At 44.3% G+C, this 18,194-nt stretch overlaps 1 protein-coding gene across 15 annotated transcripts in view; it reads left to right on the plus strand.

Annotated features, from left to right (window-relative positions):
- ZNF438 (zinc finger protein 438) overlaps positions 1-16,194 on the plus strand; it is a 114,938-nt gene extending 98,744 nt beyond the window's left edge. For 14 of the 15 annotated variants that reach the window (XM_032259727.1, XM_032259726.1, XM_032259722.1 and 11 more), the window contains 2 exons: positions 10,066-11,902; positions 15,249-16,194. In XM_032259727.1, coding sequence (XP_032115618.1) covers positions 10,066-11,902; positions 15,249-15,864 — 2,453 coding nt within the window. In that variant the 3' untranslated portion in view covers positions 15,865-16,194. Of the gene's footprint in view, positions 1-1,800; positions 3,269-10,065; positions 11,903-15,248 lie in introns of those variants that run through there. The other variant, XM_032259731.1, reaches the window with a different exon arrangement.
- The last annotated feature ends 2,000 nt before the right edge of the window (positions 16,195-18,194 follow it).

Genomic DNA, 18,194 nt, shown 5'->3' on the forward strand with positions numbered 1-18,194 from the left:
ACAATGATTTATTTGGCAAAATACTATAGTCTACAAGGCAAGTGTCCCTATCCCCACTCTAGGCTCCATCCCCCATCACAGGGCCACTGAGATCTGTACACACCCCACTTTCCGAACAGCTACTAGCATAATTGCTTCCTTCCCTGCTAGGTTTAAGAGCAACAGTTGGCCTCACTACTTACTAGGTATAAACAAAAGTGGGAAGGAGTGTCTCCGTAAAATGGCTCTTTAAAATGCAGGTATGTTAACCCTATTCACATTGAATTGTTAATCCAATTAGCACTTTGTCAATTGGGATACAAACATTTACAGAAGGCCAAGTGGGAGTAGAATGTGGACAGGGAATCAGAGAGCCTGGCAAGACGGATTGGGTCAGATGTTAGGAGAGATTGAGCCACCACAGTGGGTGTCGGGAGAGAGGCACAGATTTAAACTACAGTTTCATTATTACAAGCATAGAGGCGAAGGAAAACCTCCTCTTTGCCCCTGAAGGTTCACTGATAATGAGCTGATAATCAGCAGATTAATTAGAGAAAAGGCATACACACATTGAATCACTTGTGTTACATGACACAAGAGCCTTCAGAATGCAGACCCAAAGATAGGAAACTGCCCATTTTCATACTGAGGTTCAACAAAAAGGGAGAGCTGTGGATAAATATAATTGGCCAAAAGGGGTGTGATCTAATGCTAATGGAGCGGGCGAGGAAACCCAGCGAGGCTTGTGCGTTTGGGATTGTTTTTGACCTCTGTGCACCATCCTCCTTTCTGGGTATGAGGCAGGGCCTCTCAGGAATGGGGGCCCGATATCCTGCAATCAAACAAGTAGGTCAGATCATTTCTTTATGGGCAGGGTTAGAGTAATAATTTTAGGTTTTATGGCTGGCTTTGGGGAAAAGTGGTTCTGGTTTCTATGACTCACCTTGGGGAAGAGGGATTCTAGATTTTAGGGAGTCTCGTAGGACAAAGAAGGGCCAGAGACAGAAGGGCAGAGAGAGTTTTTTGCGTCTGAGGCCTTCCTTTTGGGGAATTATCTTTTGAGGCCCAGCACAAGTAATAGCCATTTCTTTTCTCTTTCCTTTATTTACCTCTCAAAATAGAAACACTACTTTAAGGATTCAGAACTACTTCCATATACTGAGCATTCAAGATTTGTGCCCTTTTTTCCCATCAAAAATAAATGTTAACAACCTAATACTCTTTATCAAGAGAAAGTGGAAAACTAGTATATCTGCTGAACATCTAACGTAGCAAGAACTGCCAGCACCGTTGTGGGTATTTTTATCATTTAATCCCGACAGGGACCTTTGTAGGCAGATATTGTGCCCATTTCATAGATCCTAACATTTAGGCACAGAGAGTGAAGTGCCAAAGCCACAGGTACATGACAGAGCTAGGAGTTGAAACCAAATCTGCCTCAACCCCAAAACACACAATCTTTCTGCTGAAGATCAGATGCCGGCCGTGACCACACGTAATAGCTTGCAGTCAGCATGCAGAGGTGGGAAAGAGCCCTTGGAATAAAATGGACTAGGGTTTGAGTTCCAGCACTGTTACTTACCAGCTTAGAAATCTTTGTAAAACAGACTTGACCAGGTATGGTGGCTCATGCTTGTAATCACAGCACTTTGGGAGGCTGAGGCAGGTAGATCACTTAAGCCCAGGAGTTCGAGACCAGCCTGAACAACATGGCAAAACAGTATACAAAAAATACAAAACTTAGCCCAGCATGTTGGTGTATGCCTATAGTCCCACCTACTTGGGAGGCTAATGTGGGAGGATCACCTGAGCCTGGTAGCTCGAGGCTGCAGTGAGCTGTGATCGCACCACTACACTCCAGCCTGAGGGACGTAAGACCCTGTCTCAAAAACAGACAGATCCAACAGTGGTTCCTAATGCAGGTTTTTGTGGAGACTGAGATAATGCGTGTTAAATATTTTACACAGTACCGAACCCATAAAATCTACTTATTGTTGAAATAATATTAAAGAAACAGTATTGATAAAGAAGCTCAGCTCCTCAGAAAATGAGAATTTCCTTCCCTGCTAAGCAAGGTGATGGATGCACTGTTTGACAAGACAAATCTCAAAGGCCTGTGCTGAGTGGAAGTTGCCTACATGTCACTGGTGGTGTTGTGGAGGGAGAGGGGAGTTAGCTAAGAGCAGTAATTGAGCAGAACAGAAGTATGTCAAGGAGAATGGACTAAACCAGACTCAGGATGCAAGATCTCCTGTTAGGAATGTGCTTGTTTCCTTTGCATTGTCTCCAGTTTCCTGAAATTTAGGTCTGAGACATGATGACTCTAGGAGGTCTCAGTACTACAGATACATGGACTAGAAATGCACTTGGCATTCTGAGTCCTCAGAAACAAAAGAACACTTGTGCCTATTGCCGGCACGTTTTACAGTGCATGCTCTATAGTCAACGCTCAATAAATTCTTGTTGACTCTGACTGCTGCTGCATACCCTGGACAGTGGCTTGGGGAGAGGGTGGGCAATGGCTAAAGGTGTTTATAGGTTTTTCAACAAAATTAAGTTGCACTCCCTTGTGTTATGAGACATTGCTTTTATCCCAGACCTCTCCAGGGTTTTACCCTATTTATTTTAACTAGAGACCATCTTGGGAAACAGTTTGAATCCCCAACTGGAATTTATTATTTGAAAGCCAAGTGGCAGGGAAAACAAGGATACCAACAAATAAAATTGAAAATAGAGTTTTTCAGTTTAATAAAATTAAAACCAAAACAACACCTAAAATTTTTGGCTCTGTAGTGACCAAGGTTTGGCAGAACTTTCCTCCTGAGCCTGGATCCAGGGGGCCTATTTCAGGAGCAGGGACACGCCTGTCTTTCTCTGCCTGCTCCTTCCTGCACTCTTAGCAGTAGGCCTGTGGGCCCCAGCAGATGGAATAATGGAACTTTGCCCAAACCAGCGACCAGACGAGGGGGAACAACTTTATTCAGAAGCAACAAAGCAGGCCTTGCTTCTGCCAATGGAAATCAGGAAGTGAGCTGTTTGTAGCTATCTAGAGAATTGTCTCATGCGCTTGTCTCTTAATACTATCTGTGGTAGCTGCATTGTGAAATGGCTTAATAAAGCTGGGTTAGACACTGGCACCTAGTGCTGTTCATCCCTCATTCTTTCGCCCACTGCCTCTGACATGTAAATCATCCCTTCCTTTGATGGCAATGGAGGAAGCGGAGGACACGCGCTGCACATTCTCCAAATTTCCAGCAGCATTTTTGGATTTGTCAGAGCCTTATGGATAGTAAATGGCAAATTCAAATATAAGAATATGCTTTGGGGCCGGGCTCAGTGGCTCAAGCCTGTAATCCCAGCACTGTGGGAGGCCAAGGCGGGTGGATCACGAGGTCAAGAGATCGAGACCATCCTGGTCAACATGGTGAAACCCCGTCTCTACTAAAAATACAAAAAATTAGCTGAACATGGTGGCGCGTGCCTGTAATCCCAGGGACTCAGGAGGCTGGGGCAGGAGAATTGCCTGAACCCGGGAGACGGAGGTTACGGTGAGCTGAGATCGCGCCATTGCACTCCAGCCTGGGTAACAAGAGCGAAGCTCTGTCTCAAAAAAAAAAAAAAAAGAATATGCTTTGGCTTTCAAATGGCTATTAATTTTCTGTGAATTAGTATAATTTAATGGTAATAGAAATTTTATGCCAGGCGCAGTGGCTCACGCCCGTAATCCCAGCACTTTGAGAGGCTGAGGTGGGTGGATCACCTGAGGTCAGAAGTTCGAGACCAGCCTGGCCAACATGGTGAAACCTCGTCTCTACTAAAAATAGAAAAAAAGACTGTCTCAAAAAAAAAAGAAAAAGAAAAAAGAAATTTTGGAATATGACAAGCCATTTCTATTTCAAATTTTCTTTGTTTTTTTTTCTTTAAATCTTAGAGATGGTATTATATTTTGTGATAAATTAGGACAACTTTACATATAATCCCCCTCTCTTGAAGGAAGAATGAAGAAAAAGGTCATTGCTTCAAATTGTAATGGGACAGATCTGGGTTGTGTCGACTCTGGCAGATTATTTAACTTCCTCAAACCTCATTTTTCTTAATCTGTATAAGGAGAACAGTAATACTTACTAGCAGAGTTTGGATGAGGATTTAATTAAAAGACCTAGCACCAATTCTAGACCATAATAAGGACTCAACACTTCCTAGTTTCCCTTTAATCCCAGTTAGATCAATTTCTCACCAACTGTAAATGTCACTTTTCAAAATGATTATTTTAATATGCTTAACACATTAAAAACAGCCCATATTTAAGGTTCTAATATTAAGTATTCCTGTTGAAGAATTGTACAAAATTAATTTTACTGAGCGACCCTTTTATGTCTTCAGTTAATAAAAGTCCACGTTTAGTACCCAAGAGTCCTGTGAGTCTCTTTAACTGTGTTATGGGTAGTTTTGCAGGATTTCCAGAAATTCTGAATGTCAGTGGAAATTTTTACTTCTCATTATTTAGTGCACAGTTCTGTAAGATCTGTAATTTAGTGGGTGCAGGTGAGAGTTTTTAGATCACACCATCTGTGAAAGGCCTTGTAAATGTGTGGTGGAATAAGCCACTGTTGTGTAACTAGCTTGCCAAGAAAGACTTTCTGCATTCATACTGTCTTAGTATGTTAGAGTTTTAAAAACTTAATAGCATTTTCAGCTTCTCTAAGCACTCCTATTGTTCAGACTGCTTAAAACAAAAACAAAAAAAGCTGAGCTATTCTAGCATAACTGACCTTTACTGCAAATTATTTTATCTTAAAGAGCCAAATGTTTGGAGGAATAATTCTCACAACTCCACTTGTCTTTGGGAGGTAATGAGTTCTAATACTTCTCAGTACTTAACTTTGGCAGGTAGTCATGCACTGCCTGTCGGATTACTAGATTACTCCCCTGATGCTTAGCAAGTCTTGTCGTTAAGTAGTCAAGGAAATAAAAGACATGAGCCTTTCTCTGTATGTATATCTAGACAGTCATTTATGCATAGACACATACTCCTCACGAATATCCCAAAAGATACTTTTTAAAACTGATTCAACTAGGGAAGCTTTCTTTTTCCTTTCAATCATTGAACAGGTATTTCTAAGCACCTCCTGTGTGCCAGGCACAGAGGGTATTCAATAGGAAATAAGCCTTATCCCATTCCTGAATTCTTAGTTCCCCCAGGTCCCACCACCCAACAAAGGCCACCGTAATCCTGATCTCTTGTTTCATTTCAGAGATATTCTGCACATATACAGGATATATTTGTGTGTGTATCTTCTCATTTTTGTTAATCCAAGTGATAGCATACTGAACATCTCCTGTCTTGGAGAGTATTCCAGACCACCCTGATTTTTACTGTGTGGGATAACATTGTATGGTTGGATGATTATCTTATTAGCACCCTGTTGGTGGACATTTGAGTAATTCCCAGGGTTTTTTCCCTTCTGTTTCTGTGGCCTTACTGTCTTTCTCCTGCCTTGCATTTCTATTAACACATTGGTTTTGTTTCCTATCCTCAATGATTCTGAGAAACTGGGTTCAACACCACCTTCATGGAGACCCTCACCCTTGTACGTACTTTCTGATAGATCCAGGCAAGTATAAGTAAGTTAAATTTACTCAACAAGACCTTATCTTTTTACCCCACAAACTCTTTGTGATTAGCTCGTTGGTCATGAACCACAGCATCCACTTCTTTAAATTGCAGGGACCTTGAGGAGCACAGACTCAGTTTGACAGACATCATACCTGTCGTCTGGGTCTCTGTCACTTCAGGTTGCCCAGACTGCTCACACTGCCGGGACAGAGCTCAGGAGTGTCCTTTTGTTCCCAGACCACAGTGGCCTCCTTTTCCTTTGAATGCCCTTGCTCTTCCTGTGTGATTTTATTTCCACTATAATGTAGAGACCTTTGAAGATCAGTTGAAGCACATTAACTTCAAATATATCATAATTAGCTCACTCCCTTTTGGTATGGCTCTATAAAGTTACCTGGTTTCATTTCTGGAAACCTTAACTGTCAAAAGGTTGCTTTCTCACACTTGGTCATAAAAAATAGGAAGCCCCTTCCTAACTTAAGCCTTTAGAGACGTCGAGGTAACCTTGACCGCTGTTGTTGCTTCAGCTGCATCTTCTGCTGTCTGTTGTTTCTGTCTTTGTGTTGACGTTACCATGCTCTGCCTCTGAGGTTTGCTTTCCCTTTCTGTTGTTCCTCTGTCTTCATTCTAATCCCCCTACTCTTCCTGTCTGTGTGTCTGTTTTCTTTAAAGCAGTTTCTTCTGGAGAGCTTGTGGTTTCTTTGACTATTTCAGTTTATGCCCCAGCAGCATAATCTACTATTGTCTTTAGTTATTTCCTCAGGTGGTTAGTTGATGAGCTCCTTATTCTGGCAGTAAATAAAATCACATTTTAAAATGTTTCAGAGAAATATCCTCTTTTTCTTTTTTAATTTTCAAAATTTTGCAATGTTAAAGGTCATTTTTAAATTGTCTTTTTTCCCCACTGTTTACAAAATTTCCAAGGCTCAACCACTGAATTATTTATTTTTCTCATTGATTACTTTATTACCACTTTAAAAAATTCCACAAATATTTAGTAAATCTCCGTCATGTGCTGGACACTGTAGGCCCTTGAAGACACAGACCAACTCCCTGTCCTCTAGGAATTCTAGGGAAGGTGGACCATATGTGTAATATTTGTTTGTTTGTTTGTTTGTTTGTTTATTGGAGACGCAGTCTCTGTCACCCAGGCTGGAGTACAGTGGTGTGATCTCGTCTCACTGCAACCTCTGTCTCTCAGGTTCAAGCAATTCTCCTGCCTCAGCCTCCTGAGTAGTTGGGATTGCAGGTGCCTGCCGCCACGCCCAGCTAATTTTTATATTTTTAGTAGAAACAGGGTTTCACCATGTTGTCTAGAACTTTTTACGTCAAGTGATCTGCTTGCCTCAGCCTCCCAAAGTGCTGGGATTACAGGCGTGAGCCACTGCACCCAGCCATAGATGGAGCATATGTTCTAGAGAAAATTGAACAGGAAGAGGGAGCAGGGAGTTCACAATGGGATATGGTTTTACATAAGGTCATCAGAGAAGAAGCTCTTTGGGAAGAAGCCATTTGAGTAATACCTTGAAGGAAATGATGGAGCAAGTACTGGGGATTTATTGAGGGAAGACTGTCCCGTGTGGTGGGAGTTGCCAGGGCTCCTCCCAGCCAAGAGCATCCTCTCAGGAGGTGCATGCCCAGAACAGCAAAAAGTCTACCACAGCTGGAGTGGAGCAAGTGGAGGAAATAGGTCAGAGAGGCTCCCAGGAACCTTTTTAAGCCTGAGGCCTTTTAAGCCATTGCAGGGATTTTGGCTTTACTCTGAATGAGCTGAAGAGCCACCGGACAGATATGAGAAGATGAGTGAGTCATACGTCTTAGGCTGTGATGCGTTACTGTCACATAATCTTTCAAGAGAGTGTGTTACTAAGCCTTTGTTGTAGCTCATCTTGCAGTAAATCTTTCTGCTCAATTAGAAGGAAGAACTAGTGATAAATGACTCAATATTTTCTCTCCCTTCAACATCCCAGATCTGTTGTGTAAATGCAAAGATCATTATTACTGTTAATGTGATTATTTAATAAGCCACATGTCTAGGTAACCAAAAGCCATCAAAAATTTTAGGCCTTCTGCAAAATCCGTCCTGATTTAAAGTATTTATTTACAACTTATTTTGGTACTTCAAAAAAAAAAAAAAAATGAGAAGCTGAGGTTTAGAATGAAAAACATTTAAATTTAAAGGCTATGAAAAGAAAACTTAAAAAAGTAAAATTGTGTAGGAAGAAGTAGCAATCCATATAGATGACTATTGTGAAGTGATTTACCACTCAATTTACTCATAAGCTCAATTCATGGTAACAAAACTAACAAGGAAAACAACAAATGACGTAACTATCTTTGTCTGATTTTTCCAGACCATAGCACTCGTCTGTGTACTTCTTATTCTAGTGCAGGCTATCCTGTGAAATATGTTTTATAACACCCTTTTTCTTCACAAAACAATAATTACTTTCTGAAAATAAACTGGTCAATATAAATTTCAACTGATTTCTACTAGGTTGCTTATTTAGAGGGGTGTCATTTCTGCTGAAAGAATCAACTTGCTGCTAAAATTGTTAATTCAATCACCATAGGCATTAAAATCAAGGTTATTTCACGTTTTCTTTTTTGTTTTTTGAGAGGGAGTCTCACTTAGGCTGTCGCTCACGCTGGAGTGCAGTGGCACAATCTCAGTTCACTGCACCCTCTGCCTCCAGGGTTCAAGGAATTCTCCTGCCTCAGCCTCCTGAGTAGCTGGGATTGCAGGCACCTGCCACCATGCCCCTCTAATTTTTTTGTGTTTTTTAGTAGAGACCGAGTTTCACCACATTGGCCAGGCTGGTTTCTAACTCCTGGCCTCAAGTGTTCCACCCACCTCGGCCTCCCAAAGTGCTAGGATTATAGGCGTGGGCTACCATGCCTGGCCAATTTTACAATTTCAGTTGTCTGTTTCACTAGATTGTCTGCTACCTACCTTGTATCCTCTGAACAGATAGTCTTCAGTCCCTTAACCACGAGTTCTAAAATGTAAAAACTCTGAAAACAGAAGTTTATCAAAAGTTGGGGACCAAACTCATTCGGAAGCAAAAACTTGAACTGAAATAAGACAATTTTAAAATCTTCATTTGTCTTGCTTGTGAATATTTGCATATTTTGCTACAGAAGTGGTAACAGGTTCAATTATGGGTGCCTTGCTGATTCTGCTGGGAGTTATGTAACATTTGATATATGCATCTTACTACTTTCCAAAATTTGAAAATGTGAATTCCAAACCGTCTATCTTTCTCCAAAAATTTCAGAAAAAGGATTGTGAGCTTGCAGTAGCCAATCCTTGGAATAATAATAATTGGAATAATGTAGGTACCTAGTAAATGTGAATTGAAGTTTGATTAATATGAGATACTTAGAAATTAGAAATTTTTCTGCACCCAGGTCCTGTGACCTTGAGACCTCAGAGAATAAAATAGATAATTCAGTCTTCAGAAGCAAGGCACCAAAATGTTTCCTTTATTGTTCTCTTAAGGTAGGAGTAATTGGTCTTGTAGGTCAGGCTAATAAATCCAGAAAGAATGAAATGTTATTCTATCAGTTAAATTTTTCCTATTCGTATCCTAGAAGGTGCTTTTTGTGCCATTCACATACGTTTCATGTTGTCTCTGTGTCTTCACTTATCACTTTGTATCTTTTTGTTTTTGTTCCATATTTTTTAAAGGTGTCACATCAGCTTTTTTCATACTGGTGATTTAATTGCAAAAGCACACATAAGCAGTTTGAAAAGTGTGAGAAGAAATTCGCAAGTCACATGGGGAAACAGCAACAAAGCTAGCATTCAGTCTGGAATTCGTCCACCGTGCAAAGCAAATTGCACGGCCAGTGGGTCAAATGGTGTATTCTGAAATTGAGTGAAAAGTGAGCTTGATACAAGAAACGCTTGTTTCATACAAAGGATACAGTGGGAAATATCAAGATGAATTGAATATAGGCTTTACCCTCACAAAGCTTAAGCTTAATTGGGAAAGCAGAACGTGTATATAAAATAAGAAAATACATAGCACAACATTCCAGACGAGGGCCTTTGCATCTCAAGAGATTAGGAAAGAAGGTGGGGTTTCCCCTGCTTGTGAAAATGAGTGGGGACAGGTTAAATGGAGAGGATGGACTTGTGGAATACATGGATGAGAAGGATGGAATCTTCACTGTCAAGCAGTGTTGAGTAGTAGAGATACACATAAACACATAAATTATTACAGAAAATGGTAAATTGCATATCAGGAGCTAGGGAGCCATAGAGGAGTATAGTGATCCTTTGGGAAGGTAGGCAGGAAGTGATCTTCAAGTTGGTCTTGAGGGACACAAGAGTTTGTCCAGAAGAGTTGGAGATAGGTCAAGGAATCTGCTCTGGGCAGAATAAATAAGATGCTTGTTGTTTGAAGTCTCACTAATAGGACAGTTACATATAGTAACTCTTTATGTTTTATTTTTCATTGCAGGTGAATCAAACATCCCTTCTGGAACAATACAGAGTAAGAAGGGTTTGCAGAATAAGAGTCAGTTTAGGACCATTGCACCCAAAATTGTGCCCAAAGTCCTAACGTCCAGAATGGTGCCATGTCATTCTCCATCACTCTCTGATCAGGTGAATCTGGGATCCTCCTTCAATTCCAAGCCGCTGGGGATGTCTCCCCAGAACTATGCTCTGATGCAGGTTGCTGGCCAGGAGGGGACATTTTCTCTTGTTGCTCTGCCACATGTTGCCTCAGCCCAGCCCATTCAGAAACCCAGAATGTCCCTACCTGAAAATGTGAAACTTCCTATTCCTCGATATCAACCCCCAAGAAATAGCAAAGGATCAAGAAAGAAACCCCGCCTGATCTTTCCTAAGAGTGGCTCTAGCAAAGCTCCTGCCCAAACCCAAATGTGTCCTCAGATGTCTCCTTCCCCACCTCACCACCCTGAACTCCTTTGCAAACCCAGTCCATTCGAGGAAGTGCCATCACTAGAGCAAGCCCCAGCCAGCATTGGTACAGCTGCACTGACCAATGGAAGTGACCATGAGGACTTGACACCACCAGTGACCAACACCCATGGCAGTCCGAACCCTCCTCCCACCTCAGCATCATCCACACCAGAGGAGCCTGCCAAGCAGGACCTCACAAATCTTTCGGGGAAAGCATACTTTGTAAGCAAGAAAACATCTAGTAAACCTTCTGCTGTTGCCAGTGAAAAACTTAAACAACAAGTTGATCTTGCAGAAACCATGACCAGTTTATCAGCAACCATTCTTGGCAATGCAGTTCAGTTTATCTCTTCAGTCCCCAGAGGGAAACTGCCAATACCACCCTACTCAAGAATGAAGACAGCAGAGGTTTACGAAACCAAATCAGATACTAACGTCACAGGTTATTCTTTACCAGGACCTAAGGCAGACTGTGATAAGATGCCCTCCACCACAGAAGGCTTTAGTGCAGCCACCAAAGTGGCAAGCAAGATGCCTGTTCCACAAGTGTCACAGCAGAGTCTCTGTGAAAGTGCCTTTTGTCCACCCACCAAATTTGATCTCAGCCACAACACGAAACTGAACAGTGGAGCAGCAAAGAGAAAAGGAAGAAAACGGAAGGTACCAGATGAAATGTTGGCATTTCCAGGAAGAAGGAGGAAATGTATCATTAATAAATGTAGAGATGGTAAAGAAAGAGTAAAAACTGATCCCCAAGAATGCAGAGACCAAAAGCCAGAGGCCATGAAGAAATATCGTAGCATTATGCCCAAACCTATCATGGCCATATCCACCTTGGCTCCCCTGGCTTCTCCAACTACATTGCAATCCCAGATGCATGGGGGCCTAGGTCAGGACGTTTTGTTAAATAATTCACTCACTCCTAAATACCTCAGCTGTAAGCAGGACAACAGCCCTTCCCCTAAGCCCAGCTCTGTGTTCAGAAATGGATTCTCTGGCATTAAGAAGCCTTGGCACAGATGTCACATCTGTAACTACCACTTCCAGTTCAAACAGCACCTTCGAGACCACATGAATACACACACCAACAGACGGCCTTACAGCTGTCGGATTTGTCGCAAGTCCTATGTACGTCCTGGCGGCCTGAGCACACACATGAAACTTCATCATGGCGAGAACCGTCTGAAGAAACTCATGTGTTGTGAGTTTTGCGCAAAAGTGTTTGGTCACGTCCGAGTCTATTTTGGCCATCTGAAAGAAGTGCATAGAGTTGTGATCAGCACTGAGCCCGCAACCAGTGAACAGCAGCCCGGAGACATACCAAAGAACAGAGACCCGAGTGTGCGAGGCGCAGAGGGATCGTCGGAGAGGTGAGTACTGACGGGATGGAAGCCCAGCACGACAGCCTGTTTGGATTTGGGGAAGAGGGGAAGATTTCATATTCAGAAAGAGTTTATAAAACATCTCTTGGATTAAGATTTCATATAGCAGCTATCTGTACCTCTCAGTTCTGTGAAGAAGAATCTCGTTTCTCTCTGGTTTCTGATCATCCATGATTGTCATTACCCTAATCTAGCTGGTAAATTATTGTATATAGTTCCAGAGGTCTTTACAAGTAATTTCTCCCAAAATCACATTCACAGAATTTGCAACATTTTAAACAGCATCATTTGCCCCAAAATGCGGCATGACCCTTGGTGGGGACTCAGAGTGGGTGGGTCTGTCACGTTGACCCTACCTTAAGGTGGCTACACCCCACCGTCTTCATTTGCCGTGTTTTTCTTATCAGGTCGGGTTAGCTCTTTCTGGTGTCATTCCTTTTTGCAGGCACTGATTCCTAGTGTTTTTGTTAGGGATCCTTGGGGTGTCGTTTCACCAGCTGGAAACCTCTGTGGCCAGTGGCGCCGTAGCCTGAGTTCTGCTCTGGCCCACTAGGCTCATTCCACCCACTGGGCCTGGCAGAGTGCACTCGGCTTACGCTGTCAGCCTAGATCACATGCCTGCCAAGGGCGAGCCAGGCACCGAATGGTGAGGGGTGTGTGAGCGAGCATGGGTTCTGGCCACTGCACATAGGCAGGCACGCCAGCTGCTGCTGCAGGGCAGGGGGCTCCAGGTGCCAGCTCCCTGCAAGCCCATGGCTGGACCAGGCATATCACAAGCAGCTTCCATGGCTGGCACCGGGAACACAGTGTTGCCCAGAAGCTTGGATACCCCGGTAACCACAGGGCCCCAAGGAGGGAGTCAAGGCCCTGGCTCAGGGAGCTCCCAGGTCTGAGCTTCCCAAAAGGACACAGTTTTTCTCTCCTCTTCACCTACAATGTGGTAAGCAAGGGGTGGTTTCAGCCTGTTTGTGTTACAGCTCTCTTAGCCCCACCATTTGGCAGGTCCCAAGTTCTTATCCTGCATTCGGGAAGAATGAGGTACACAGACAAGTGGAGGGTGAGCAAGATGAGGAGCTTTATTGAGCAATAGAACAGCTCAGAGTTGAACTGCAGGGGGCAGTTCCTTTCTGTACTCAGGTTGTCCCGATGAGCATTCAGCTCTTAGCAGAGAGGGTAGCTCTCTGCCGCCGGTCGTCCCATTGTCTTTTCAAGTCTGGCTAAGTCCAGGGCTTTTATGGGCCTCAGAGGGGAGGAAGTGCATGCCGGTTGGTCCATGGGTGGTCACAGACAGGCCCAGAAAAGCACCACAGGTTCCCACTCCGGTCCACATGACTGACAGCCTGGCCCCCAAGCTTCCCTGGCTTGAAGGTGGGACTTCACCAGGGACCTGCCCCTTTCCACTCAGGAGCTTTTCTGCCTCCTGCTTCTGTTTATGGCACCCAGGCTGTTCGTGCTGAGGGGCACCTGCAGGCCAGCACCCAGCTATCCTCAGTGCCCTCTCGTCAGCCTCCCTCCCATGCTCATTGCACCCAAAATCCGGAGCCGACTGAGGTGGTAGGGGCTGGCATGTCAGTGCCGCCTCAAGTGTGTGCACACCCAGCCAGGTTACAACAGTGTCCAGGCTCAGCCCCAACCTTGCTTTAAGATTGGAGCAGCTGCTGACAGCAGAGAGAAGCCAGGCAGCAGGAGCAGGCACTTCTGAGCCTGTGTGGGAAAAGGGGCCTTCCCAGACCCCTGAGAGTGCAGAGATGCCTGGATCTGCAGCCACAGGAGGGTGGCTACAGTGACGCTTGGGAGGGCAGGAGGGTTATCACCTGCTCCCAGCTTCCAATAGCACAGGGGTGCCGGGTCACAGCTGCGGCTTGGGCAGCTGCAGTTGCACCTGGGAAGCTCCCACCCCGCCAGCCTGGAAGGGGCAGGGCTGCCGCTCAACCCCAGCTCCCACTTGGCTACATGGAGCGAGACACTGCCCCCGGCCCAGCTCCGCTTCAGGGCCACTCGCTCCGCACTCCTCCCTGCCCCACTGTGCTGTTTCCCCTGCTGGCAGGTGACTCACCCTGGCCCCATCATGGCAGCTCCCAGGACAGTGGGCTTCAGGGACTGCCCACCTCCCCTCCACGTTTTCACCACAGCAACAGCAGGCGAGGTGCAGGCGGCATGGTGGCCCTGGCCAGCCCCACACAGGTGAACCCCATGCTCTCAGGGCCAACCCCGCAAGTCCTGGCTACACCTTCAGACGGGTGCTTGCTGGCTCCCGAGATGTGGCAGGGAACAGGGTTGAGGCCAGAGCAGAGGCCCTAGGCCTGGGAGCAGGTCCTGCCCGGCCATGTAAGGATGGGGATAGCACAGTCAGCTGCCTTGGGGACATGGGGCACAGGGGTCCCCCCACCACACTGCTGCCCCTGCAGCCCCTTCTGCCACCGCCTCGCACCTCCTTGCTGCAGCCTGCTTGATGGCAGTGGCCACTCCAGATGGCCTGCGCCTGCCATCATTATAAACAAATAGGCTAAGTAATTTGGAAGCCTGGCAGGCAGGCGTGAGAGCAGCCATGAAGCTGGAAAACGGCTCAGTTTGGGTCGTGTGTATCTGTTTCCACGGAGGCGACTGAGAGTGTTTCATGGCATTAGCTCTCTTCAGCGTCATGAGAAGTAAGCCTCCAGGCTCTGCAATCCTGCCCCTTCTTTTCTTCAGTTGGCCCAGTTGCTCTCAGTACCTTCTATTCAACTTTGGCTCATTCTGTCATGTTCAATAAAAGTAAGGGCTACCTATCCTATTTCTCCTTGCTTTTCTATAGTTTCTCATTTTTCTTAGACATTTCTGTCCCCTTTAAGACCGCTGTGCCTTTCACTAATGAACAATGAAACCTCACTTCTTCCTTGTTTTCCTGTAGTTAGATTTTGATTTTTAGGTACAATGTCCAAATTACATTTGGTGCTCAAGGTTAGGGAGAGCCACAGCGGGTAGGGTGAGACTGTTACCTTCAAGAGAGCCAAAGCTGCTCTCGTACCCTTCATCCGCTCTTAAATGACTCTTCCACGTGATTGCTCCTGTCCCTGTGGTAACCGAGGACAAGTTAGCTCGCCTGGGACAGATGCATGAAGAGAAGGACTCTTACTAAATGAACCTGGTAGCTGGAGAAATGTGTGGCCACAAGCAGGAGTGACAGCTGGTGTTTACTGCGGTCCTTTGTCTTTTCAGGTGCTCTCTGTTTACCCCAGCCCCTGTCTTTCTCGTTGGTGTATATTTTAGATCCCTGAAGGCTGAGAACTGAGAGGGAAGGTTCCAATTGTGCTTTTCCATGAAATCTTATGTACACTATTTTTGTCCTTTTCAGGGAAAATAAGTCCAACCTGGAAGAAGACTTCCTTCTAAACCAGGCAGACGAAGTCAAATTACAAATCAAATGTGGCCGTTGTCAAATTACTGCTCAGTCTTTTGCGGAAATAAAGTTTCATTTGCTCTATGTTCACGAAGAGGAGATTCAGGGCAGGCTGCAAGAGGGGACCTTCCCAGGAAGCAATGGGACTCAGGAAGAGCTGGTGCAGCACGCTAGCCCCAGCTGGAAACGGCATCCTGAGAGAGGGAAGCCGGAGAAGCCTCATTCCTCCAAAGAGGAGTCACACGCATGCCCGAGACTGAAAAGGCAGCTCCACCTTCCTCATCAGAACGGCATGGAAATGCTCATGGAAAAGGAAGGACCCCAGTCAGAAACCAACAAGCCGAGGGAAACCCGCCAGGGCCCTGAGTGTCCTGGCCTCCACACGGTCCTCTCGTGGTCCCATTCAGGCTTTAACTGCCTCCTTTGTGCAGAGGTGCTGGGGCGGAAGGAGGACCTCCTCCTTCACTGGGAGCACCAGCATAACTGTGAGGACCCTTCCAAACTGTGGGCTATTTTCAATATGGTCTCCAACCAGGGATTGATTGAACTTTCCAGTGAAGCTGAGAAATGAAACCCCAAGGCGGGCCGGGGTTGAGGAGAGAGCTCTGCCGCCACCTTCCCTCAGAGCTTCATGCTTTATGGTGGTGCTTAATCACAAAGATCAGACAACACGGGATCAGCGCGAGTGAGCAGAAGTGATTTTTGTACGTGGTTTTATTGTCTTAGGAAATAAAATACATGTTCTCCAAGCATTTTTTCTAACCATGTGCTGTCTTAATTTAAAATCATATGTACTGATTCTTAATATCTTAGACTTTCAGAATAAATAAAAATATGAAAATTTGGAAATTGAAATCTAGAGGAGTATAGGCTGTTCTTCAAATACAGCTCTCAGTGAAAACGTGTGTATGTGTCTTTACTTTTGTTCAGATGTTTTCTGCTTATATAGATTGATGAATGTCAAAACTTCCCAGGCAGCAAAGCCCTTTTAGTCTCAACCATAGTATCACGTTAGATGGTAAATGCTGATATTTATTAAATTCTCTGGTTTATTTGAATATAATACAGAGCAGTTTTTGAATAAGATTGTCATTTGCAATAATTTGAAATCCATGTTTTCAGGATTCAGATTTTTGTTTCTTGTAATTTAACTATTTTCTTAAATGCACATTTCCTTGAAGATTAGTTGTTGGCAAGTCTTACAGCTGTAGTGTTCCATATCAAAATAATTTTTTTAAATTTAGTACTTCAGCTAATAAAAAATCCACTTGCTTGGTAAAAAGTTATTTTCAAGTTGTCTTTGGGACAGAAAATTTACAACCTGGCAAGTGAACTAGATAGTTCAGTCCAGATGTATAGAGGTCTCAACTGCTTTCCCTCACTCCCAAGTAACTTCAGAGGGTTGTCGCTAGCTGATCAATTTTAAATGGAACTGTACCTTTCAAGCCCAGGTTCTCTTTGAAAGTCAAGAGTAAATGATTGCCTCCTAAATTCCTGGGAAATTACCTCGAATCAGTAAAGTTGTCATTTGAAGTTTCTGGCCATTCTGGCTGCAAAATCATTTACTTAGAAAAGTGGACTTCAGCACTCATCCTACTGATAATCGCAGCCTTGGATGAAAGCACCATACGTGTGGCCAGCCCTGTTTGCTGAAGCTCAGCCCAGGCATGTTCATAATATTTTGTGCTCAAGGAAGTAAACAGAGAACTAAATTCTAATTGATAAGCTAGTGGATCTTAAATCTTTTTTTAATGTCCAGTTTTAAAAGCCAGTGTACATAGACATGATTTGCCTCAAATAGTACAAAAAGAGAAAACTTTGTTTTTTTGCAAATAGTTTTGTAAATTTGAGAAGAGAGTAGGGATAGAAATATCTGAAAGATTGTGTTGTGGTTTGTCTACCGATCATACTTTACCCAGTTTCAAATAGGGAATATCAGACCTCCAGTGTTTGATAGTTTTAGAACTCTGGGTTAATAATGAAATCTCTTTACCATTCAAACCAGTTCCCAGTTTGTTTTTTGAAAGATTGGTCTTGAAGACGTCACCAAATGGCTTCTACAAAGAATACTACTTGAATTCAAACCATGGAACTTGAATTCAAACTATGGAATAATTCATAGACTGCTCAATCCTCAGATGCTAAGTCGTATTTTAAAAACGCTGGCCCATTGGCCAAGGCAGAGTAGTGAGTGTGGAGTACGTATGGAGACAGAGGACTGGGGACAGAATGCATCCACCCAGGACTCGTGGACAGTCTGAAGTCCCCTAGGTTGTGCAGGGACCCAACTGTGGCTTTTATCTTCACATATTCTTACAGCAAGGTCATAGGCAGTCTCCAGAAAGAAGCCCAGTGAGGAGTGGGGAAAAGAGCAAAGGTTTGGAGAAGATATGATGGGCTCATGATTCAGCACTCTGGCTGGATCCACATTTCAGAGCATCTCAGAGCAGCGGCCCCAATATGCTAACTAAATATAGGCAACTCAATGAGACTGATCCATGTAGAGAGCAAGGGCGCAGGTGGGGACCCATGGAAAAGTGACACTCATCTTTGAGAAAATTCTTTTTTTAAGAGAAGGAAGCTTGTGGGGCATAGGTCCCTCTCTGGAAGTCAGTGTGTATGGGTTCATTTGTGGTACAGTGTTACAGTTCTCAGCTTTTCAAAACTCCCCTTCCTTACAACACAGACAGCCCCAGTGCCATCCAAAATAAGGTATGCCTGGCCCTTACTAGTAGTGCTTCATTGAGAATGGTGGGAAGAGGGCTTCCTATGGGGGAGGCAGGAAGTCGAGAGGGTACTTAGCTAAAGTTACTTTGGGAACAGCTCAGAGTCTTTCTTGGGGTGGAAATGTTACTGGAACAGTCCCAACCTGTCTACTTAGGCCAGAGGTGGTGTGGTATA

This window comes from Sapajus apella, unplaced genomic scaffold (genome assembly GCF_009761245.1).
Source record: "Sapajus apella isolate SASKATOON/1434 unplaced genomic scaffold, GSC_monkey_1.0 scaffold111, whole genome shotgun sequence".
Lineage (NCBI taxonomy): Eukaryota > Metazoa > Chordata > Mammalia > Primates > Cebidae > Sapajus > Sapajus apella.